Source organism: Emys orbicularis, chromosome 4 (genome assembly GCF_028017835.1).
Source record: "Emys orbicularis isolate rEmyOrb1 chromosome 4, rEmyOrb1.hap1, whole genome shotgun sequence".
Taxonomy (NCBI): Eukaryota; Metazoa; Chordata; order Testudines; family Emydidae; genus Emys; species Emys orbicularis.
In genome coordinates this window covers 122,386,877-122,410,831 of record NC_088686.1, presented here as the reverse complement: position 1 = coordinate 122,410,831, position 23,955 = coordinate 122,386,877, and the positions used below count along the sequence as shown (strand labels likewise).

Below are 23,955 nucleotides of genomic sequence, written 5' to 3'. Positions count from 1 at the left end.
ATATTGGGCCATGCCTAGATTATCCTTAACCTCCACTCCATCCTCAGTGTTTAGCGGTCCCGCTTCTTCTTTCTTTGTTTTCTTCTTATTTATATGGCTATAGAACCTTTTACTATTGGTTTTAATTCCCCTTGCAAGGTCCAACTCTACATGGCTTTTGGCCTTTCTCACTTTATCCCTACATGTTCTGATCTCAATAAGGTAGCTTTCCTTGCTAATCCCTCCCATTTTCCACTCCTTGTAGGCCTTCTGCTTTTTCTTAATCACCTCTCTGAGATGCTTGCTCATCCAGCTTGGTCTACAACTCCTGCCTCTGAATTTTTTCCCCTTTCTTGGGATGCAGGCTTCTGATCTAATTTGTAGCTTTCTGGCTAATGGTAAATTCACCACTCTCTGCATTTTGTGCATTTTGCCTTAGGATGGGCTAATTTCAATCTGATGTCATTATAGTTTATCCATTCGATTTATGGGGGCTGATCAGTATGTCATAAACGTTCAAAATACCCCGGAGGCTTTCCAAGCTAGCACTGGTTCTCAGGACATATTTACTTCAGGACTCTGATGCACAGATTCAAGACTCTGCTAGGATATTTTCTGAATTAGGTATCCCCACCCCAGTGTTTGGAAATCCATTCAGATGATAAATACTATTCTAGCACCTTTCATCCTAAAACGTCAACTGGCTTTACAAACAGGGGTGAGGAAAAGCACTGAGGAGTTATAAGTCCCAGTGACCTGCTCTCACCACTAGGCTACCCTTCTTCCCTCCAGATAGGAATAAGAGTTGTTATTCCATATTAACTATTAATAATGAGACTTTACACTGTATTTTAGTTTTTCCCCTGATACTGGTGATGGAAAACCAAAGCAGAATCAGTGACCTGCTTGTACATGCCCTTGACAACCTTCCTCGGAAAGACTTCAAAAGATTTAAAGACAAACTATCACACTCTGACTTCAACGGGAAAGGTAACATCCCCCGGGGTCAGCTGGAGAATGTCGACGTGATAGACACTAAGAACCTCCTGATGGAATTCTATGGTGCAGAGGCTGCAGTGGATGTAACCATAGACGTTTTCACTCAGATCAGCCTCAGAGAGGCTGCTGCTAAACTCAGAAAGGAAAGAGAGAAAGGTAAGAAACCTAAAGTTACTCTAAAACCTGGGAGTCTCCCCCAGGGCAGCATCAGAAGGAGAAACAGGCTGATGGCAGGAATGACAAATTCTGAATCCCAGCTGGAAATGAGGGGGACTCAAAGCAGAGATGCCCACAGCAGATTTTCTGACCTGCACCCCCCCTTTTCACCACTCAGCTGGCACAAGGGGAGCAGAGTCAGCCTGTAACTCTCCATCTGAGGAAATCCCCAGTTGGGGGGCATCCCCAGTGGGTGTAGAGCCAACAAAGCGGTGCAGAGGGATTGTCATGGACAGAGAGGTGGGGAGGAGGAGTAACTAGAATGCATCCCCAGCTGGGGGACTGTTCTTTGGGGACCATTGGGAGCTGGCAAGTTAGAACAGCTCCCAGGCTGCTGTAACCTGTGCTGCACCTGGGACATAGAATCAAGGATGAGTAATTGGAAACTGATCACAGCAGAGAGTCTGGCCCAGTAGATTCTCACCAAACAGCTGACTGGCCCCAGGAGACCCTTCTGGAATTCCAAGCAGGAACTTTATCTTCGAGGTTATTTTTCACTGAAAACAAGCAAAACAAATCCAGTGCAATACAAACAGCCAAGGACCAGCAAACCTGGAGAGCTGCAGTTCCAAAGTCCCTTGGCTGCTTTTCAGTGTCCCACATGAGTGTAAGAGCCAGTGCCTATGGGGATCCACTCTTTAGTTAGACCCCATGTGCTCTCCTCTTCCTCTCACCCACAGTGACAGTGGAGCTCAGCTGGGTTGGTTCTGCCCGGGGTCCCTGGGATGGAACGCTCCAGGGCTGGCAGTGGGGCTCTTCCTAGAATCCTTTGGCATTCACTGCCCTGGACAGTCCCCCAGGGTATGAGTTTAGTATCCCCCAGAGCACAATGCAGGAAGCATTTATTTGTTGTTGACTGTGAGCTCTGTTAAGAAGGCACGTCCTTGTGAAGTGACTGGGCAATCTCTCAGTTTGTATTTAAGTCTTTTAATCTCACAATCTGATGATGATGGAAAACATAACATCCCCCGTGGTGAGCTAGAGAAAGCCAATGTGTTAGATGTGCCTCAAACCTGTTAGAATGCTGTGAGGAACATGTGATGGATGTAACCCCAGAAATCCTCAATCAGATCGACCTGAGACAGTCTGCTGCTAAGGTCATGGAGGAAACAAAGACGGGTAAAGAATCTAAAGTTGCCATGACTCCTGGGAAGCTCTTCTTCAATATTCCCCCTCCCACCAACCCCCCTACAAAGATACAGCAGAAGCAGGAACAGCTGCAGTCGGTTAATAGTACCGAGTAGGTTCCAAGACACAAGGGAAAGCCAGTGGGAGCCAGAGTGATTCAAAGCAGGCCCGCAGGATTTTCCTAGTGTGCATGTGAAATTAGATGCTCCGGAAACATACAAGTTGCTATATGGATACTGTTTTTAGATTGGATCTTAGTGGAGAAACTGAGAATGAGAAATGGGGGTGAGAGCAAGTGATTTGTGGCACTGGCAGTACAGGACCAGACTCCTCTGTGTTCTACTCCTTTGCCTGGTGCGATGGCACAAGAAGTGTAGCAGAAAGTGGAAGGGGAATCCCCAGCTAGCACAGAGGCTGCTCCTGTGTCACCATCTCGTGCAGTCCCTAGCACAGCAGGTGTGGAACGAGCACAATTCCTGCAGCTCTACTGGCCCCTCGGGATCACAGCTGGCTGGTGTAATTTAGAAAAACCCTCAAGCTCAGACCATTTGAGAACTAGCCCCAGCCTCAGAATCAGGGAGCTGCAATCTCGGGGGAGGGAGAGGAGAACAGCCAGAAACTGCTATGGCTGCAGATATGATGCACAGCAAAGCACCTGCCCCTAAAGGGAGATCTCGTGTCTTTTTGTTCCTGTTAGTGGTAGTTTCTAAAACTTTTCCCCATGAGGACAGCCTTTAAACCTCAAACCCATCACGAGGGATGAAAGGATGAAGCAGCTATCAGCATTTCTGTAGCAGGAGGCTGAAGGGACCTTAATACACCCAGTGTGCTTTAACAACAGAATTACATGGATCTGTTTGAGATGTACCTACAGGCTAACCCTTCCCATAGCCCAGAGGTCAGCTCTGTGCATGCTGCTGCATTTGTGCTGGGCATGGGATCCATAGAGAGGGGGAGATGAGCTAGGGCAGAAAGCTGAGGAGTAGGAGTAAGGCCAGAGCAAGGCCAGGGTGGGATGTGGAAGGGAATGTGTTTTCCCCACCAAGTCCAATTGGACACGTCACTAACTGACCTGGGGCTGTATGGGCTGTTTATTAGAGCAATTAGGACCCTGCCTTCTCCCTCCATACCTGCATAAATGCCAGGTCCAATCTAGCCCTGTCCATGCAGGGGGAACCCTGGGACAATATGACTCCATTGGAGCTGTGCTGCCAGGGAATGGGGAAGCAGGACAGGGTGGGAGGGCACAGGGCATGTCTCAAAGAGATTTTTGCAACATCATCATCATTGGGCCTCCTTGGGCCAGCATGACACCGCTTGAATGGAGATACAGGAATTCTTTGCGGTGACAGCAGCAGCAGGGAACTCTGATTTTGCTGGAAGAGGGAAACTGCTAAGGGACAAATATTAACTACTGCTTACATTTGTGAAGCTTTGACCTTTTACATCATTGTAACAACAAAAATATTGAAAAAACGTAATAGATAAATTAGGTGACACCGGCATTTCAATATCCAATGTTTTGTGAATTCTTGGATCAAAGAAATGCTTTGGAGAGACTGGTACAAATGCTTTTAGGCTCAGAAAACTTTTGTCAGCCTTGCTCCTGGCCAGCAATGATCAGAGAGACATTCAGTCCTTTATTCCCAGCAACCACAATCTTCATGAGCTCCCTGGCATGCATGAGAAGTGTGACCAACAGAGTACAGCAAATTGTCAATAGAAAATTGGGTTTTTGTCAAACAGGGTTTTTTCTTTTTTTGGTGAAAATTATCTGCTTTCTATGGGAAAAAAAACTTTTCATATGAAAACTGAAAAAAATTGGTTGTGAAATGCTGCTGGAGTGCTGTATGGGAGTCATAGTTCAGGTGTCTCATGACCCCTTTCTTCTGTGTGGGCAGGGCTCCCTCTCTGGACTGCATCTCTGATGATGCTCCATGGTGGCTCTGCAAGAGAGAAAACGGTGGTGCATCATGGAAGATGAAGTCAAGCTAGGGATCTTGGCCCCTAGAAGAGAATGGGAGCATGGGGGAACAAACCACAATTCCCATAACACATTGCCGCAGCATTTTTTTTAATCAAAATTTTGGTTTTCAGCCGAAACTTTTTGGCTTTCAAGGGTTTTTTTGGTTTTGTTTTTTCTACCAAAAACTCAACAATTTCCCAGGGGAGGGAGAAATTCTAACCAGCTCTAATATTCTCCCATGTGTGCTGCTCCTGCTCAGCAGTCTGATGTGGAGGGGAACAGGGTCAGGGCTCTATCTCCTTTCTGCTTCTCACTGCCCCTTTGGGGTGCAGGGTTTCCCCAAGGATACAGTTCCCGTGCTCCCCTGAGATCAGGTACTGCAATTATCCCTGGTTCTTGTGTGGGAATTACAAGGGTGTGCAATTCTGCCTTCTCCCTCCACACCTGCATAAACGCCAGGTCCAATCTAGCTCTGTTCTAGCAATAGCGTCAGTGGCACTGTAGCTATGGGTGAGGTGGCAATTCCATGATAAAACCCTGGGTAGGATTTTCTAACTTGTGCATGTAAAACAGCAGGGCAGATTGGCCGTGGCTTTGGGGTTTTTTCCACCTCCGTGTGCTGTGTGTGGGTGCGGGTCGCTAGCCAGGATTATCTGGGTAGATCTCACTTAATCATTTCCCTGCCACTGCTGGGGCCTCAGACACTGGTTCATCTCGGTCCCTCCTATTCTCTGCCTGTGGCACATAATAGTCTTGTCTCCTGTGGGCTGTAATACTCTGTTCTCATTTTGGTTGTTGGGTTTCATGTGCAAGTGCTGGGGGGTGTTGGTTACCTGTGATGAACAGGAGGTCAGACTACATGATCTGGTGGTTCCCTTCTGGCCTTAAACGCTATAGTATTATTGCAATTAATCCCCCCTGTTAGTTTTTTCAAAGGAAAAGGAGAAAACAGCAAAATTTGAAGAAGAAACAAGAGGGAACATGTACAGAGATACACCACGCCAAGGAGCAGGGAGAAGCAGGGCCACCCTAGGCAAAAAAGCCACCCGCCGCCCCCCCCCCCCCAGCGCGGCAGGGGAGGGCACCGAGCCTGGCCGTGGGCCCGCAATCCCCGACCGGCGGGAGCGCCAGGAGGAGGGCGGAGAGCCCGGCTGGGGCTCTCCGCTCTCCCCGGTGGCCAGAGCGCCGGGGGGAGGGCGGCGAGCCCGGCCGGGGCCCCGCTCTCCCCGACCGGCCAGAGCGCCGGGGGGAGGGCGGCGAGCCCGGCCGGGGCCCCGCTCTCCCCGACCGGCCGGAGCGCCGGGGGGAGGGCAGCGAGCCCGGCCGGGGCCCCCGCTCTCCCCGACCGGCCGGAGCGCCAGGGGGAGGGTGGCGAGCCTGGCCGGGGCCCCGCTCTCCCCGACCGGCTGGAGCGCCGGGGAGAGGGCAGCGAGCCCGGCTGGGGCCCCGCTCTCCCCGACCCGCCGGAGCACTGGGGGGAGGGCGGCCAGTCCGGCCAGGGCCCATCCGCGCCACCCCCCTCCAGGCGCCGCCCCAAGCACATGCTTGGTGGGCTGGTGCCTGGAGCCGGCCCTGGGGAGAAGATCATCCTTCTCTGAAAGGCTCTGGTAAAACTGAACTTAGAATATTGCCATTCACTTCTTAGTCCACTTATGCCAGAAAGATGCATCCCAAATGAGGAGAACTCAGAGACCAACAGTAAATGTAATTAAAGGACTGCACTATTGACCTATGAAGAAAGAACAAATAAACTAAAGGGTTATGGCCAAAATATTATAGTGGGAAGAATTCCACTTTGACACATGCATGGCTGCTTCCTAGGAAGAACCCATTTGTTGTTCACTAATGGATCAACTTACACTGTATTAGGAATTATGTCTGATGACCATTTGTAGAAATGATTCGCATGTGAATACTGCTGAATCATTTAATGCATTTTGGTTGGTCTGTGTGCTCCTACTCAGGCTAGAACATGGTTTTTTTTGTTTTTAAAATGTGCTCAGATGGTTTGGCCCTATGCACACAGCCTGTAGACTGGTTTAGTGGTGCCCTTGGTCCATTTTAAAGGATGTTTTAACACTCTAAATATAGCATTCTGAACTGCTGCTGGAGTGCTGTATGGGAGTCATAGTTCAGGTGCCTCATGACCCCTTTCTTCTATATGGACCAGACTCCTTTTCTGGACTACGTCTCCCATGATGCACCATGTGGCTCAGCAAGAGAGAAAATTGTGGTGCATCATGGAAGATGTAGTCAAGCTAGGGATGTTGGCCCATAGAGGAGACACTTCCACTTCCCATACTGCACTACTCAGGATTAGAGATGGGCGCAAACTAAATAGCAGTGTCCAATCCTATCTTCCAGTGATTGGAGTGGCAGTAGCAAGGAATGGGGGTGGAGGGTGAATCTAGAGGTGAGAAAAAACAGAAAGGGATTAAAAGAGGAGGGAAAACACAACCATGAGGCAAGAAGAGAAGTATTTAAAAATAACAAAAGAAGACAAAGGGTACTGGGGGTGGGGGGGAATAGAGAAATAACACAGAAACTAATACAAAAGATCAGAAGGAACAAAAAAAGGAATGAGCCAAATAATCCTTATTAAGAAAAGTACTTAAGCAAATTCTTAACTTTAAGCACATGCTCAAATCTCATTTATTGTAATGGAACTTAAATCTGTGCTTAAGGGCATTGCTGAATCAGAACCAAGATGATAGAGGATCAAGGACAAAATAATTAAACTGTAAAAGACAAGAGACTTTTTAACATGTAAAATTCTAGCAAAATGTCAAGTCACATGATGGTGGGAATGCTGGGTGAAAGGGAGGGGGAGAACGGAAAGAGTAGAATGCCACCAATATTCTGTCCTGTCCAACTTCAGGATATAACCAATGAATGGCAGTTCACATGACCTTTGTTTGATCAACTGTACTCAGTATGTCTAATGCTTCATACCATTGTCATTGAATTAGATTACCAGAAGAAGTACAGAGAACATATACAAGAAGAATACCAAATAATAGAAGACAGGAATGCTCGCATAGGTGAATGTGTGAGTCTAGACAAAAGATACACAGAACTGCTTATTGTAAAGGAACATCGGCAGCGGGAGGAGAAAGAACATGAAATAATCACCAGAGGAAGGAGACACGCAGAGTTGATGGCTCAACAACCCAGTCTCACTAAGATTAGTGTTTTATTTGACCCTGATAGAAATCGGAAAGGCCCAAGAACTGTTGTGCTGCAGGGAGCTGCTGGAATTGGGAAAACAATGACAGCAAGAAAGATCATGTTGGACTGGGCAGCTGGAAAACTTTATCAGAAAAAGTTTGATTATGTTTTTTATATAAATTGCAGAGAAATAAATCGTGTTACTGCACAGAAAAGTGTTGCTGATTTGGTTTTAAACAGTTGTCCTAATGGAAAAGGACCAATTAAAGAAATCTTTGAGAAGCCAGAAAAACTCCTGTTCATAATAGATGGTTTCGATGAATTGAATTCCTTGCTAGATATTGATGAAGTTAGTCTGTGCACTGACCCATTTGAGACGAAGCCAGTGAAAACCATCCTGTGCAGTTTACTGAGAAAGAAAGTTCTTCAAAAATCCTTCTTACTGATCACTACAAGACCAACTGCTCTGGAGAAACTACAGCACAATTTGAAGTCACCATATTATGCAGAGATAATGGGTTTTTCTGGAGATGAGAGGAAAGAATATTTTCATAAATTCTTTTGTGATGAAAAGAAAGCAACACAAGCCTATAATTTTGTGAAAGAAAATGAAATGCTCTTCACCATGTGCTTTGTCCCCATTGTGTGTTGGATCATCTGCACGGTTATGAAGCAACAAATGAAAAGAGGGGAAGATCTTGCACAAACTTCAAAAACAACAACCTCAGTATATTTGCTCTTTCTGTCCACTCTGCTAAGTGATGATTTCACTGACTCAATACAACAGTCTAAAACTACCCTGTGGAAGCTTTGCTCATTGGCTGCAGATGGAATTTTAGAACGGAAAATACTGTTTGAAGAAGGTGACCTGAAGAAACACAATTTATCCTTGTGTAACATTCACTCTCTCTTTCTGAATAAAAGTATTTTTCAAAAAGATACTGAAAGTGAAAGTGTCTACAGCTTCATTCATTTGAGTTTCCAAGAGTTTTTTGCAGCTCTTTTCTATGTGCTAGAGGAAGATGAAGAGACAATGAAAAAATCATTGACTTCTAAGAAAGATGTGAACCTCTTGCTAAAAACTTACGGAACATCTAAAAATAATTATTTGATGTTAACGGCACGTTTCTTGTTTGGTCTCTTAAATAAAGAGAGACTAAATGACATAGAGAAAATGTTAAATTTTAAAACAACCCCTAAAATAAAGCAGGATTTATTGAAGTGGTTTGAAGCAGAAGCTAAAAACATCTCCTCTCTGCCCTATAAGACCTATGAGGAACTGTGTGACCAGCTTGAGTTGTTTCACTGTTTGTATGAGAATCAGGAAGAAGAGTTTGCGAAAAGCGCAATGGATAATTTCCAAGAAATTAGACTGGAACACATCAGGCTTACAACAATGGATGAAATTGCTCTTTCATTCTGTGTAAAGAACTGTTCTAGTAAGCAGTCACTTTACCTGTGTAATTGTACGCTTGGGATTGGAGAACGAGAAGAAGGATGGATAGCAAAGCTACGGAAATGGTTATTTCCTCTGTAAGTATCACCGTTTATTTAATAGAAATCCATAAATCCTTAGAATGGCATCTCGTCATGTCACCATTATAATCCCCCTTTTCAGAGGTTTACAAGCTATATTTGTCTTGGTCTTTCCCAGTGAGATGAGGTTACGCTATCCCTCTGGGCCTGGTTGGGTCAAGGTAGCTGGGTCAGAATACCTCATGATTGTAGGGTAGGCAGGAATAGGGAAGCAAGGGTTAATCAGAAGGACCGAGAAAGAGCTCGAGCACATTTGCTTCCTAGGAAACTTGCTTGGATCAAATAGAAGAATGAGGAAGTTAGCTAGTATGGGCTGGGAGTGGCTGCATAGCTAAGTGCCTGTCTGCATTGATTAAGCTGGACAGCAGAACTGCAACAAACATTTTAGTTTCACCAGTGCTGTATAGAGGAGAAATGTAGCCTTCCTGTTCCTACTCAATATACTCCTGTTTATACATCTAATGATCCCATTAGCCCTTTCAGCCACAGATTGCACTGGGAGATCATGGTCAGTTGGTTCTCCATCATAACTCCAAGTCCTTTTCAGAGTCGCTGCTTTTCAAAATATAGTCCCATATTATAGGTATGGCCCATATCCTTTGCTCCTTGCATCTGACCCTATCAAAGGGCATGTTGTTTGTATGGACCAGTTTACCTAGAGATCCAGAGAGCTCTATATAAGTGACCTGTCTTTTCCTTCGGCCTAGTCACAGTAGCAAATGAGTTAGACCTGCCCAGCCCCTTGAGCAGCTGAACAGCAAAAGGAAAAGGTATAAAGACAAGAACCTGGGTCTGTAGAGCCTGGGACAGCTGATATTCCCACAGTGCCACCAGAGGCCATGCAGAGGCACAGCCAGGGAGCTCTATGGAGAATAGGTGCTGCAGGAAGTACTGTCCAAGAGACTCAGAGTGAGGTACCCTGTGGCCCTCTGGTTGGCCAAGCGCCCTATTTAACCCCAGGGGTTGCCCCAAGAAGTTGTCTGGGGAGCCAAAATGCCAGACTTTGCTTGATCTCTTGGTCTCTGACTCCAGCCTGACTCTGACCCTGACCTTAGCCTATGGAACCTGGTTCTTGCAATTCCTCCAATTCCTGCCTGGCAACTACCATCCCTAGTGAGCAGATCTCAGCCCAGCTGTGACTGCTAGGCCAGACCACCTACGTCCCAGTCCCTCACAGCAGGATTAGCAAGAAAGAATTCAGAAGACCCTCAAATGGAAGCTGATTGTAGCTCAGCTCCTGCTGCTCCTGGAATCTGTGCTGTCACTCAGCTAGCTGCCCTCCGAAAGCTACAATCCAAGCCATGCTGTTTCCTGCACTGCCCAGTTACTGGCCATGTCACAGGTGTTCCCCAGCCATTAGTCAACATCTTACAATACAGCACCACCTTGCTGCTGATGGAGGCAGTGCCACTGCATTCGCCCTCCTGGAGAGGCGAGAGATCGCTCTGTGTATGGGCTCTGCTGGGCAGTATCCTTAGTTTTTTCTCTTATGGGTAGTAATGTGTGCAGCACCCAACTGCCTCATGTTTCCTACCCAATCCCCTTCCCTCAGCTCAGTTATGGGACAATGTGAAAGGGGCATTATTTGGGATAGTCTCCATCTGTATAGATCCAGCTCCTGAGTTAGGGGCAGGTGCTGGCAGCAATGAGCAATTCACAGGCTGCTGTCACTACAAAGCAAAGCTCTAGGGTCTTTCCAGTGCTGCTCTCAGATCTGAGGATCCAAAGATCCACCAAATAGCGCACTAATTTACCCCAGCTGCTAATGGACCCAAGAGGCCAAAACTGCACACAGGGATCAATGTAGTATAAGGGAAACTGTCTCTCACCCACTGGGTCCTGGTAACTAGATCTGGAAGAAAATTTTTTTTTCCCTCTGATGAAAAATGGTCTGTTTGTAAAACTGAAATTTTCCATGAGGATTTTAATTTTGCCACAAAAAAAAAAAAAAAAAAAGAGAGAGATTTTATTTTGAGGAAATAGAAAGTGGCTGCCTGCCTGGAAGGCTCTTATCAGTTTCATTTTCTGTTAGTGAAACTGACAAAAGTTTCGCAGAGGGCTGCCTTGGCAGTGTACAGGATTGTTCTGCCACCCCCTAGCTCTGGGGGAGAGGAAGGCAGAGGACCCACAGTGCATCCCCACCTCTCACCTACCTCTGGGAGATAGACAGGCGGAGTGCCTGTGGTTTTGATGTTTTATCCTGATTTGAAACAAAAAATTGTCTTGTGAAATGAAATTTTTCATGGAAAGGTCTACCCTTTTTTTCATCCAGTGCTACTGGTAACAGCTGTGTGTGTGGAAAGGGATTGTAAAATCTCTGTGCCACTAGAGATGAGTCCCCTTGACTCCAAATTAAAGGATCAGGTCCATTAGCCTGAAAGTATCATTCTTCCCACACTGTCGGGGCAGAAGGCAGACTTCAAACAATGTCAATCCTCCCTATGCTGGGCTTGTTTTCCAGGTCTTTTATATTCAGCTGTAATAATGCCACTTCAGCCTTTATTGAACTACAGAATGTGCCTCTAGGTCAGTCTCTTTGTCTCTTGCCCTGGAGTAGACAAAGAGGCCTGTCTGGGTAGCCTCTTATGAACATGCTTAAAAGATGTCCCAAGTATGTCCATCTCTTCTTCCATATTGTATTGTTGTGTTGTGCCCATTCTAGGACCTGTTCACTACTTATTCTGTCCACCTCTTTTACTTTGAATAGTCTATGCAGACACCAGCAATGAACTCTGTTTAATTTGCATTGAATGGACTTCCATATTGATGGATTCCAGTTTTGATAATTTTGCTAATCACATTGACTTCCATATTGTAGTTAGTGTTTGAAATACAGCACTCGTTTCACCTATTCTGGGCTTTACATGAAACATAATCACCAATATCATGAATGAGGCTACCCAGATAAGTTAATTTATTCAGTTTTTCAAGGCTTCATCTCTCAAATTGATAAAATTATTGGTACATAAATTAATTTTGGAAACTTCTGTCTTTAATTGATTCATAATAAGAATTCTTGCTTGGTAGAATTTGCAAAACCTCTTTCACTGCATATCTTCAACTCATTTATTTGTAAGAAAAATGTCATCTGCAAAGTCTAGGTCTCCAAGCTCCCCATGTATCCACACAAGGCCCGTTTCCATACTGACAGTCGGTCAAAGTCAATAGCAACTCCAAACAAGATGTCAAGTATCAGGGAGCAGCCGTGTAAGTGAGGTTTTTACCCACGAAAGCTTATGCCCAAATAAATCTGTTAGTCTTTAAGGTGCCACCAGATTCCTTGTTGTTTTTCCAAACAAGATGAGACACAAGATACAAGCTTGCCTGACACCAGCATTAACATTAAACCAGTCTGCTGACTCTTGGTTTATCCTTATTGCACACAGAGCATTCTGACATAAACTTATAATAGTTTGAATGATTTTCTCTGCCTCCATGATTCCCTATCTACACTGCCAAATGCCTTTTTGAAACCTACAAAATTCAAGACTACTGGCAGCTGCCATTTATTACTTTGTTCTACGGCCTATAACTAAAGGCATAAAATTGAAGTGGATTATTTAAACTATATTAAATCCCTGTGTGGATGCTGTTATGCAGAATTAAAGTGGCCTTAGTTAGATTTAGTTTAATTCACTTCCAAAGGCCATTTTAATTCTGTATAACAGTGTCCACACAGGGATTTAATGTGGCTTAATTTATCCACTTCAAATTCACACTTTTAGTTAATTCTGATTTTAAGATGACAGCACAGAAAACTTTCCCTGGGACTGAAAGCAGTGTAATCTTGTGCCTGTTGTTACAGTTGTAACCCTTCTGCCCATCTAAGTTGGCAGCAACAAGGGCCGGGTTCTGTATCTAGGGGTTCCGTTTCAATAACGCAATGCAAAACCGGCTCGAGCCCCCACCCAGTGACCTGGGACAATTACATACCACCCCCCTGGGTACCTCTAAGAGGCAATACTTCCCCTCTCGCAAGCACGGAGTCTGAGTGTAGCAGAAAATGTTTAATAACATGAGGTAAACGACATCAGCATAAAATTGGAAAAAACACCACAAACACAAACCATGAGCAAAACCCACCCCAGCAAATTGGGCTGTGTCCGTTCCCTTTGGCTCTTGAATACCTGTCCCCATCAAAGTAGAGCTCATCCTGACTCTGCTTACACAGTCACAGTGGAAGATTGGACAAATGACCAGGGAGGAGTATAAAAATATTGCTCAGGCATGCAAGAGTGAAATCAGGAAGGCCAAATCGCACTTGGAGTTGCAGCTAGCAAGAGATGTTAAGAGTAACAAGAAGGGTTTCTTCAGGTATGTTAGCAACAAGAAGAAAGTCAAGGAAAGTGTGGGCCCCTTACTGAATGAGGGAGGCAACCTAGTGACAGAGGATGTGGAAAAAGCTAATGTACTCAATGCTTTTTTTGCCTCTGTCTTCACAAACAAGGTCAGCTCCCAAACTGCTGGACTGGGCAGCACAGTATGGGGAGGAAGTGACCAGCCCTCCGTGGAGAAAGAAGTGGTTCGGGACTATTTAGAAAAACTGGATGAGCACAAATTCATGGGGCCGGATGCGCTGCATCCGAGGGTGCTAAAGGAGTTGGCGGATGTGATTGCGGAGCCATTGGCCATCATCTTTGAAAACTCATGGTGATCGGGAGAGGTCCTGGATGACTGGAAAAAGGCTAATGTAGTGCCCATCTTTAAAAAAGGGAAGAAGGAGGATCCGGGGAACTACAGGCCAGTCAGCCTCACCTCAGTCCCTGGAAAAATCATGGAGCAGGTCCTCAAGGAATCAATTATGAAACACTTAGAGGAGAGGAAAGTGATCAGGAACAGTCAGCATGGATTCACCAAGGGGAAGTCATGCCTGACTAACCTAATTGCCTTCTATGAGAGATAACTGGCTCTGTGGATGAGGGGAAAGCAGTGGATGTGTTATTCCTTGGCTTTAGCAGAGCTTTTGATACGGTCTCCCACAGTATTCTTGCTGTCAAGTTAAAGAAGTATGGGCTGGATGAATGGACTGTAAGGTGGATAGAAAGCTGGCTAGATCGTCGGGCTCAACGGGTAGTAATCAATGGCTCCATGTCTAGTTGGCAGCCGGTTTCAAGCGGAGTGCCCCAAGGGTCGGTCCTGGGGCCGATTTTGTTTAATATCTTTATTAATGATCTGGAGGATGGTGTGGACTGCACTCTCAGCAAGTTTGCAGATGACACTAAACTGGGAGGCGTGGTAGATACGCTGGAGGGTAGGGATCAGATACAGAGGGACCTAGACAAATTGGAGGATTGGGCCAAAAGAAACCTGATGAAGTTCAACAAGGACAAGTGCAGAGTCCTGCACTTAGGACGGAAGAATCCTATGCACTGCTACAGACTAGGGACCGAATGGCTAGGTAGCAGTTCTGCAGAAAAGGACCTAGGGGTCACAGTGGACGAGAAGCTGGATATGAGTCAACAGTGTGCTCTTGTTGCCAAGAAGGCTAATAGCATTTTGGGCTGTATAAGTAGGGGCATTGCCAGCAGATCGAGGGATGTGATCGTTCCCCTTTATGCGACATTGGTGAGGCCTCATCTGGAGTACTGTGTCCAGTTTTGGGCCCCACACTACAAGAAGGATGTGGAAATATTGGAAAGAGTCCAGCGGAGGGCAACAAAAATGATTAGGGGTCTGGAGCACATGACTTATGAGGAGAGGCTGAGGGAACTGGGATTGTTTAGTCTCCAGAAGAGAAGAATGAGGAGGGATTTGATAGCTGCTTTCAACTACCTGAGGTGGGGTTCCAAAGAGGATGGAGCTCGGCTGTTCTCAGTGGTGGCAGATGACAGAACAAGGAGCAATGGTCTCAAGTTGCAGTGGGGGAGGTCTAGGTTGGATATTAGGAAACACTATTTCACGAGGAGGGTGGTGAAGCACTGGAATGCTTTACCTAGGGAGGTGGTGGAATCTCCTTCCTTGGAGGTTTTTAAGGCCCGGCTTGACAAAGCCCTGGCTGGGATGATTTAGTTGGGAATTGGTCCTGCTTTGAGCAGGGGGTTGGACTAGATGACCTCCTGAGGTCCCTTCCAACCCTGATATTCTATGATTCTATGATTCTAAATCTTCTTTTTAAGGGAGTTTGATTAAGAACCCTCTTTTCTGTTTTTCTGGGACATATTCCTTCTCCCATGCTAAACTGAAAAGGTGAAACAGGATTTTCACTGAAAGCAGCAGCTCACCCATAACCCTCTTTTACATGGCCCAACCACTACATTGGGACAAATGCTGCACAGGGGTAGTGTGGGTTACATGGCTGTTAGGAATGAATAGCTAACATGACATCAGAACAATAAACTGCGATGTCTTCAGATGCTTCTCTTTGTTTTCTTTTTAAAGAGGATAATAAATGTCTGCTGTGGAATAAACCTTACCCCACCATCTTCAGGAAAGGAGATGGGAAATCTGTCTTTCGGAAATTATATTTAAAACTTCCATTCTCTCTTCTAGGAACCCACTTATGAAAGATCCGAGAACTTCAACTGCATACTCATTGTTGCAAGGACTGAAGGATCCTAATTGTAAACTGAAGGCAATATTGTAAGCAAACTCCTCTCTTACAGCCCTTTTGTTACTGCTACTATGCCAGGAGTTTGGCAGCAATGCATTTCTGCCCATTGTCTGGTATTACTCTGTATTCCATTTGAAATGTATCTTTGAACTGGAAATCATAGTAAACATCTAAAGAATAAAACTGCATTTTACATGAAAAACTAAACTAAATTAATCAGGTGGCAAACCTTCTTTTCTGCCCCCAGTCAGTATGTAGGCCAGGTGCTGGGCTGATGCACAAGGTGGTGGAATCCTCCTCACCCAGGGTATGGAGTGGCTGTGGAGTTTCTTCATGGAGCCGAATCCAGCCTAACACTAACGGTGAGAGAGAGAGAGAGACCCACCCTCTGCACAGCATCTCCAGACATCCAGCCTACCCCTGCACAGAGGAATAAAGGGTTGCTCTGTGGCCATTGGGAAAGTGCTAGATTTGCCCAATCAACAAATGGCCTCTGTTCTCTTTCTTAAATTGTCTCCTGGGAACAGTGGGATGATTGTTGAATGCACAGAGACATGGGTCACTAGGGTAAATGAGAGCTTTTATGCTTCTCACATATGGCCCCCTGGTGGCCTGTCTGAACTATGGCTCTGTGCAGCTACTAATAATGCTACAGTTCTCACTTAGGGCTTTTCTGTGCTGAGAGTTAATGTGCAGTGAGCAGGGGAGCTGTGCACCAACTGGCTGTGTGGGGCCTCCTGCTGCACAGTAAAGTTTCATAGCGCACTTTGACCCTCCCTCTCGAGGGCATCATGTCAGTTATTTTAAACCATCTTTCTAGTGTTATGCCTGTTTTGTCTTTTATTGGATCGTAGAATGTCAGGGTTGGAAGGGACCTCAGGAGGTCATCTAGACCAATCCCCAGACAGAGTTTTGCCCCAGATCCCTAAATGGCCCCCTCAAGGATTGAACTCACAACCCTGGGTTTAGCAGGCTAATGCTCAAACCACTGAGCTATCCCTCCCTCCCAAGTTAATCACACTTGCTCTGTTTTTGCTTCTCATTTCATCCCCACCTCTGTCTGTTCTGTCCCTCTCTCAGCACCTGTCCAGCTGTGTGTACTTCTCAGCCATCTGACCCCCATCCACCCCACTCCCCTGAACATGCTCCCCAGCTTCAAGGAAACAGCGATCTGGGTGAAGACCAGGCACTATAAGTGGGCATAACAAACAGATCATGAGGAGGAGAATCGAAAGGGGAGGGGGAGGGAGAGAAAGGACAAGGAGAAATTACAGTCACAATTATCTTAATCAATCTTGTCCATATTTTTCATGTTTCTGAAGGTAAGGTATTTTGTAGGAAGGGTGTATTGTTTTCTAGGCAAAAAACTGTAAATCATCAAGATTATTCATTTATGTATTCTGGTGTGAGAATGCTGCTACAGCCTGATCCTGTAAAACCGTCTCCATGTGATTAGTCTCCGGGAAGTCAAGGGGACACTGCTTTACTTAGTAATTAATTATTTTGTAGTAAGAACTATTTGTGTGAGGCAGGACTGCAGGATCAGGCCCCTAGTTAGCAGGCCTCTGTTTCCTGAAGTGTCATTAAGCTGTCCTGTCTCCCTAGTGTAACTGTACTGTGAGGTTGTATCCATAGTTTTCAGTCCCCCAGAATTAAATTTTAGACTCCCTAGAAGTGGAAGCAGCCTCCTGCTTTCTGATAGGCTTGAAGTGGCTGCATTGAAAGAAATCTCTGGGAGTCAGAGTGCCTCAGCAGTAAACCCCTGGATTGGCCAGACGGGTAAAGCTCCTCTAGACCAGATCACATGCCCCCCTACAGAAAAGGAGTTTATAATGTGTTTTTTTTAAAAAATCACTAACCAATCCAGCACATCCTGTGTGCTGTGTGTCTGTCCTTTACATCCTGGCTGAACTCCTGGCCCCACTTAAGTTGATGGTAATACTCCCATTGACTTCTGAGGTGCCGGAATTTCACCCTATATATTGGAAGCACTTTAAAAATGTTGCATGGATTCCTTCTCAGATCAGTTCTTGCAGGACTCAGGCTCATTGTTCTGTTACTGCTCTTCCCTCACAACTACCCTTTTGCTCAATACAATCCCTTGCTGTGCTTATCTGTGACCAACAGATGGTGACCATCCCTTCTGCAGAGGGGTGAAGGTGGGAGACAGACAGACAGGGCAGAGGGACAGAAGCAGAGAGGGGAGGACCTTGGGCAGGGGCGGGGGCAACACAGTGACACTTTGTGTGTCTACACTGGAGCTGGGGGTGTAATGTCCAGCTCAGGCAGACATCCCCACACTAGCTTTAACTGAGGCTAGGTCTACACTACCCGCCTGAATCGGCGGGTAGAAATCGATCTCTCGGGGATCGAATTATCGCGTCTCGTCGGGACGCGACAATCGATCCCCGAATCGACGTTCTTACTCCACCAGCGGAGGTGGGAGTAAGCGCCGTCGACGGGGAGCCGCGGAGGTTGATTTTGCCGCCGTTCTCACAGCAGGGTAAGTCGGCTCCGATAGGTCGAATTCAGCTACGCTATTCACGTAGCTGAATTTGCGTATCTTAAATCGACCCCCCCCCTGTAGTGAAGACCTGCCCTTAGAGAATGTGCTAAAAGCAAGCGTAGCTGTGGCCACGCAGGCAGTGGGACAGGCCAGCTGCCTGAGTACGTAGGGCTTTGGATGGGATTGTACTCGGGGCAGCTAGCCCAGCCCACCTCTTGTTCCATGGCTACACTGCTACTTTTAGCACACTAGCTCAATCACAGCTAGCCACATACATCTTCCCAAATTGGACATTACACCTCCACCTTCAGCACAGACAGGCCCTTAGCGACTGGGAGCACAGCCGTGCTGGGAGAACAGCAGTACCCTGCTGGGAGAACATGGCATCACATAGCTCAGAGGTTCCCAGACTTATAGTTGCTGTGCTACCCTTCAGAGATTCACATCACGTGCACCCCTCTCTGAGCCCGTGTCCCTGGTGAGTGCGACAAGGCCCTGACCTAGGGTCAGGGGGCTGAAAGTGGAGCCTGCCCTGTATTCTCCCCAGGCACCAGCAGCTTCTGTGTCCTGCAGGGCTGGGGTCAGTTCCCTGCTTCAATCTGGTGCATGGGGTCACAGCACCACTCAGGTCTGGCCCGGCCGCTCCTCTGTCATGATAGGGGTTAGCCGGTCTAAATTTGAGTGATTGGTCCTGTAACCCTGTATACCAGGTCACAACGCCACTCACTCAAATTTGAGAGGTGACCTGGCCAAACCTGAATGGCACTGCCACCCTGCACTTTTTTTTTTAAACATGGAGCTCTTTCCAGCACCAATAGAGACCTTGCACCCCCCCGATACCCTTGTCACACCTCCCACGCAGTTTGAAAACCTCTGATGTAGCAGGGAAGTCTGAAAATCCCAGGAGCTGGGCACCCAGCAGAAGCCTGAGGACTTGGGCAGTTTGGACATCCAATAGTGAGAACAGGTTTTCAAAGAACAAGCATTCTGGTTTGAAAACACCCTGTATTTTAGGCACCCAAATCTTCAGTAGAGCCCCCATAGAAGGGCCTTTAGGAGTTCCCTTTGCAGACACAGGGAATATTGTCACATGACATGTCTGTAACTGGAAATTAGAAATAATCTGGTGGGTTACAACAGAGAGCATTTACCAAACCACTTTTCCTGCTTTGGTCTTTATATTTTGTACATCACGTGCTTCACATAAGCCACTGATTAAGGCCCAAGAGAATATAAACATTGACGCAGCTAAGCTGGGGAAGGACCTGCCATTGTTTGGAGTCTTTAAAACAAGACTAGTTAGTTTTCTAAAAGTCACGCTTTAATCAGGTCCCAGGAAGGAATTCCATGGCCTGTGTGTTCAGGCTGTCAAGCTGGGTGGTTGTGGTGGTCCCTTCTGGTCTTGGATACTGCAAATCTGTGGGGTCCCCCTGTTCATCCCCTTCCTTTCTGGTCCATGGCAACAGGATTGCCTGCATCACCCTCAACATGCTCATAATACTTGCAGCTCTGCATTCAGCTAACGACTATAATCAAATCAAATCTCATGCTGCAGGGGTCAGGAAGGAATTTTTTCTCAATGCACAACTGACTTGGTGTAGTCTGGGTTTTTTTCTGCCTTCCTTTGTAGCATCAGAGATTAGGCACAGCTGGAGATGTCACACTGGATGGAGTGGACTGGTGCTCTGACATGGTATAGAGGTCCTTCTCTCTAGATGCCTGGCTGGGGTGTCTGGCTCACATTCTCAGTCATATACTGATCTCCAGATTTGGGGTCGGGAAGGAATTCTCCCCTGGTCAGATTGGCAGGGACTTTGGGGGTATTTACTCTTCTCCTGCAGTGTGGGGCTCAGATCACCTGCTGATATCGTCTGGGTATATCTCACCAAATCACTTCCCTGCCTTTGCAGGGGCCTCAGCCGTTGGTGGCACCTCAGTCTCTCTTGTTCTCTGCCTGTGGGGCACAACAGTTTAGTTTCCTGAGGACTAAAATGTTTTGGGCTAACTAAAGCCTTTGGGTTTGATATACGGCTAACCTGGTGCAGTTTAGTGGCCTGTGATCTACAGGAGGTCAGACTAGATGATCGGGTGGTCCCTTCTGGCCTTTAACACTGTGAAATTATGGAAGTCTCCAACTGGAATCCATCACTAAGTGGTGGTTCTTTGAGTGATTGCACATGTGCGTTCCACTTTAGGTTTCCACTTTGTTTTGAAGAAGAAGAAAAATTACTAACCTGTCCTGTAACTGTTGTGCAAGATGTGTTGCACATGTCCATTCCACATCCTACCCTCCTACTCCTCTATATTGAGTCTTTCTGGTTAGAAGGAACTGAGGAGAGTCAGGGGGGCAGCACCAGCCTTTATACCATCACACGGCAGCGTGTGCCAGCAGAGGACACATACGCCATCCCTGCTGATGGAAAAATCTCTGACAACAGTGCCCTGGGCCTGCAGATGTTTCTAAAGTGGAAAGGGCATGTGCGATACATCTTGAAGAACAACCGTTACAGAACAGTTAGTAACATGGACCACAGGTATAATAGGCCAGGGGAGGCTATGCCTCCCTACACCCAGGCTGTGGCCCCGTCCTCGCTCCGCCTCTCCCCAGAAGCCGGTGTGGGCTCAGCTTGGGCCAGTGGTCCAGAGCTTGGTGCCCAAGCTGCCCAATGGCTCGGGACCCGGGCAGCGGGCGGCCCTCAGGCTGCAGTGGGGGATTTGGAGGCGCTCAAGCTGCAATGGGGGGCTCAGGGCTACTCTGGCTCTGGCGAGGGTGGGGTAGGAGTGAGCCTCAGGCAGGGCAGAAGGCTAGCTACTCTGAATGGAGAGTTCACCCACTATATGGTTAGTAACCGTTTCATACAGTGCAGAGGTAACTTAGATCTGTCCATTTCTTCCCTTCAGCTTGTCCAGCTGCAAACTCTCATCTGCTTTCCCTGAGCACCTCTCCCCTAAGATCCTCTTTACAAACCGGTCCCTGGAAAAGCTGGATCTGAGTGCTAACACGCTGGGAGACTCAGGACTGAAACATCTGTGTGAGGGACTGAAACATCCACACTGTAAACTGCAGACACTGCTGTAAGTAACCCAGTGCCGTATTTTGTTAGTATGTGACTTTTTCACTAATCTCTGTGTTGTTTCACCCACCTCTTTTGTCGCAGCTTTTAGCCTAATAGCTCTTTAAGGAAGAGATTGTTTAGCTTTGCACAATAGTAAGACTTTGACTGGAACACCATCAGAGGCAATGGCAAACAATTGAAACTCCTTAAAGGTAAAAAAGAAACATTACAAAGCTCTTACCCATTCTGACAGGCTGTTTAAAATGCTAAGTTTACTAGTTTTTAGAGGTTGGGGTGGGGAAAGGGGAAGGGAGGGTGCAAGGTGGAAGTATCGCCTAAGGCGCAAAATATCCTTGCACCGGCCCTGCACCCACCTGCTTTGTCCTAGCTTTTAGCCAAATAGCTGTTTGAGGCAGAGATTGTCATATTTTTGTACAGCACCTGGGAAACTGGGGCCTAGACCTGGTTGAAGCCACTACATGTTACTGCAATGCAAATATTTATTAATCAGTAATAATTACCATGAGCTGAGATCCATCCAGTCTTGCAACTCAGCAGGAGAATGATGTGTCAGCACATGCAGGGCAGGAAGTGGTGTTGATGGATCCTTCACTGAGCATCTGTGGTGGGAGTCCTGCCACTGTGCTGACGTCCTTCAGTTCTGCCACCATCTTAGCCATGCGGCTCGACTTCTCCGTTCTCATGTAATCCCATAACCACAAACTCAGGCACCTTGTAACCCTTCCTTAAAATCCAGTGTGACCTGCCTCCTCCCTCTACCTGCTTGTCCCCAGCTCACTCTCCACTTTACCAAGACAGACACATCCCCCAAGGGTGGACGCAGTCATACAGGTGTAAACGTGCTTGATACTAGGGCTGTCAATTAATCACTGTTAACTCACGCGATTAACTAAAAAAAATCAATCCTAATTAAAAAAATGAATGGCAGTGTTAATCGAAATGTTAAGCAATAAAATGCCAATTGACATTTATTAAGTATTTTGGATGCTTTTCTACATTTTCAAATATGTTGATTTCAATTACAACATAGAATACAAAGTGTACAGTACTTACTTTATATTAGTATTACAAATATTTGCACTGTAAAAATTATAAACAAAAGAAATTGTATTTTTCAGTTCACCTCATACAAGTACCATAGTGCAATCTCTTTATTGTGAAAGCGCAACTTACAAATGTAGATTGTAACAATGTAAAACTTTAGAGCCTACAAGTCTCCTCAGTCCTACTTCTTGTTCAGCCAATCGCTCAGAGAAACAGGTTTGTTTGCATTTACAGGAGATAATGCTGCCCACGTTTTATTTACAATGTCACCTGAAAGTGAGAACAGATATTTGTATGGTACTTTTGTAGCTGGCATTGCAAGGTATTTACATGCCAGATATGCTAAACATTCGTATGCCCCTTCATGTTTTGGCCACCATTACAGAGGTCATGCTTCCATGCTGATGACGCTCGTTAAAAGTAATGCGTTAATTAAATTTGTGACTGAACTCCTTGAAGGAGAATTGTATGTCCCCTGCTCTGTGTTTTACCTACATTCTGCCATATATTTAGTGTTATAGCAGTCTCGGATGATGAGCCAGACACTATCTGAAATAGTCTGAAAATCTTCTTGCATTGTGTACAAATAAAATCTGAGTCAGGAATTCATCATGTAATTAATTTTAATAATTACAATGCATTGGGTGATATGCATACAGGCTTTATAGACACTGGAACTACCAAGTTACCAGAAAGAAGGAAGTGTCACTGCGCTAAGTGAAGTGAATACTGACCCCTTTATGGAAGGAGATGGCTATTCTTCTTTCTGTTACTTTGCAGGTTGTGGCAGTGCAGTCTCACAGCTGCTTGCTGTGGGGATCTCTCTGCTGCCCTCAGTACAAACCAGTCCCTGACTGAGCTGGAGCTGAGTGGGAATAAACTGGGAGATTCAGGAATTAAACTTCTGTGTGAAGGACTGAAACATCCCAGCTGTAAACTGCAGAAATTAGTGTAAGTCATTGCTGGGTTCCTTGTTACTTTCCTTGTTACACCAGCCTTTGCAAAAGTGCTGAATTTTGCACTGAGAATATTTTGAGGTCCTATTTTCACTTATGAAATCACCTGCATTTCCAGGAGCACCTGGATATACAATCATTAAATTGTGTGCACAGACATTTGGGCAGGTAAATGTGGGTTTTGTACATTACATCTTATGGTTGTACACAAACGTTCATAATAGCCACATGAAAATTCATTTTCTACTGGTCCAAGCCTCAAATATTGGGACTGTCCCTATAAAATCAGGACATCTGGCCACCCTACTGTCTATTCACTGTGCCCATCTCCATCTTTGCAGGGTTTGGGATTGCCATCTGACTGATGCTTGCTGTGGAGATCTCGCCTCTCTGCTCAGCACAAACCAGTCGCTGAGAGAGTTGAACCTGAGCGGTAATAACCTGAGTTATTCAGGAGTGAAGCTTCTGTGTGAAGGACTGAAACATCCAAACTGCAAGTTAGAGAAGCTTGAGTAAGTGACTTCTGGTTTCTGTATCAAAAGAATCTGTCACATTGTGTGCTGGGCTTCCAATCACCTAGCTATGTATGGACTGCATGGATCAATGAGGTGAATTGGGCTGATCTGTATGGGCTGAGAGCTGGAGTGTGTTCTGTGCCTCCAGGAGGCGCTGCACACACAAGTGCAACACAGGGAGGGGGCCAAAGTGGCTTTAACCTTCCTTTGAGCCATTCTGACTCCAGGCTGGTCAGGGCCTTAAACAGCTGACAATGTAACTTAGGCAACCTGCCTCCTCCAACCTCCTACACCGGGGCTTGCACAATACAGCCT

General features: G+C 46.2%; 1 protein-coding gene across 1 annotated transcript; it reads left to right on the top strand.

Annotated features, from left to right (window-relative positions):
- Window positions 1–854: 854 nt before the first annotated feature.
- On the top strand, window positions 855–23,641 carry LOC135877384 (NACHT, LRR and PYD domains-containing protein 3-like). The gene is given in 8 exon segments (XM_065402815.1): window positions 855–1,134; window positions 5,214–5,268; window positions 5,270–5,299; window positions 5,864–5,895; window positions 7,258–8,989; window positions 15,482–15,571; window positions 22,950–23,120; window positions 23,467–23,641. Coding segments are annotated over 8 exon segments (2,565 nt in total).
- Window positions 23,642–23,955: the final 314 nt, after the last annotated feature.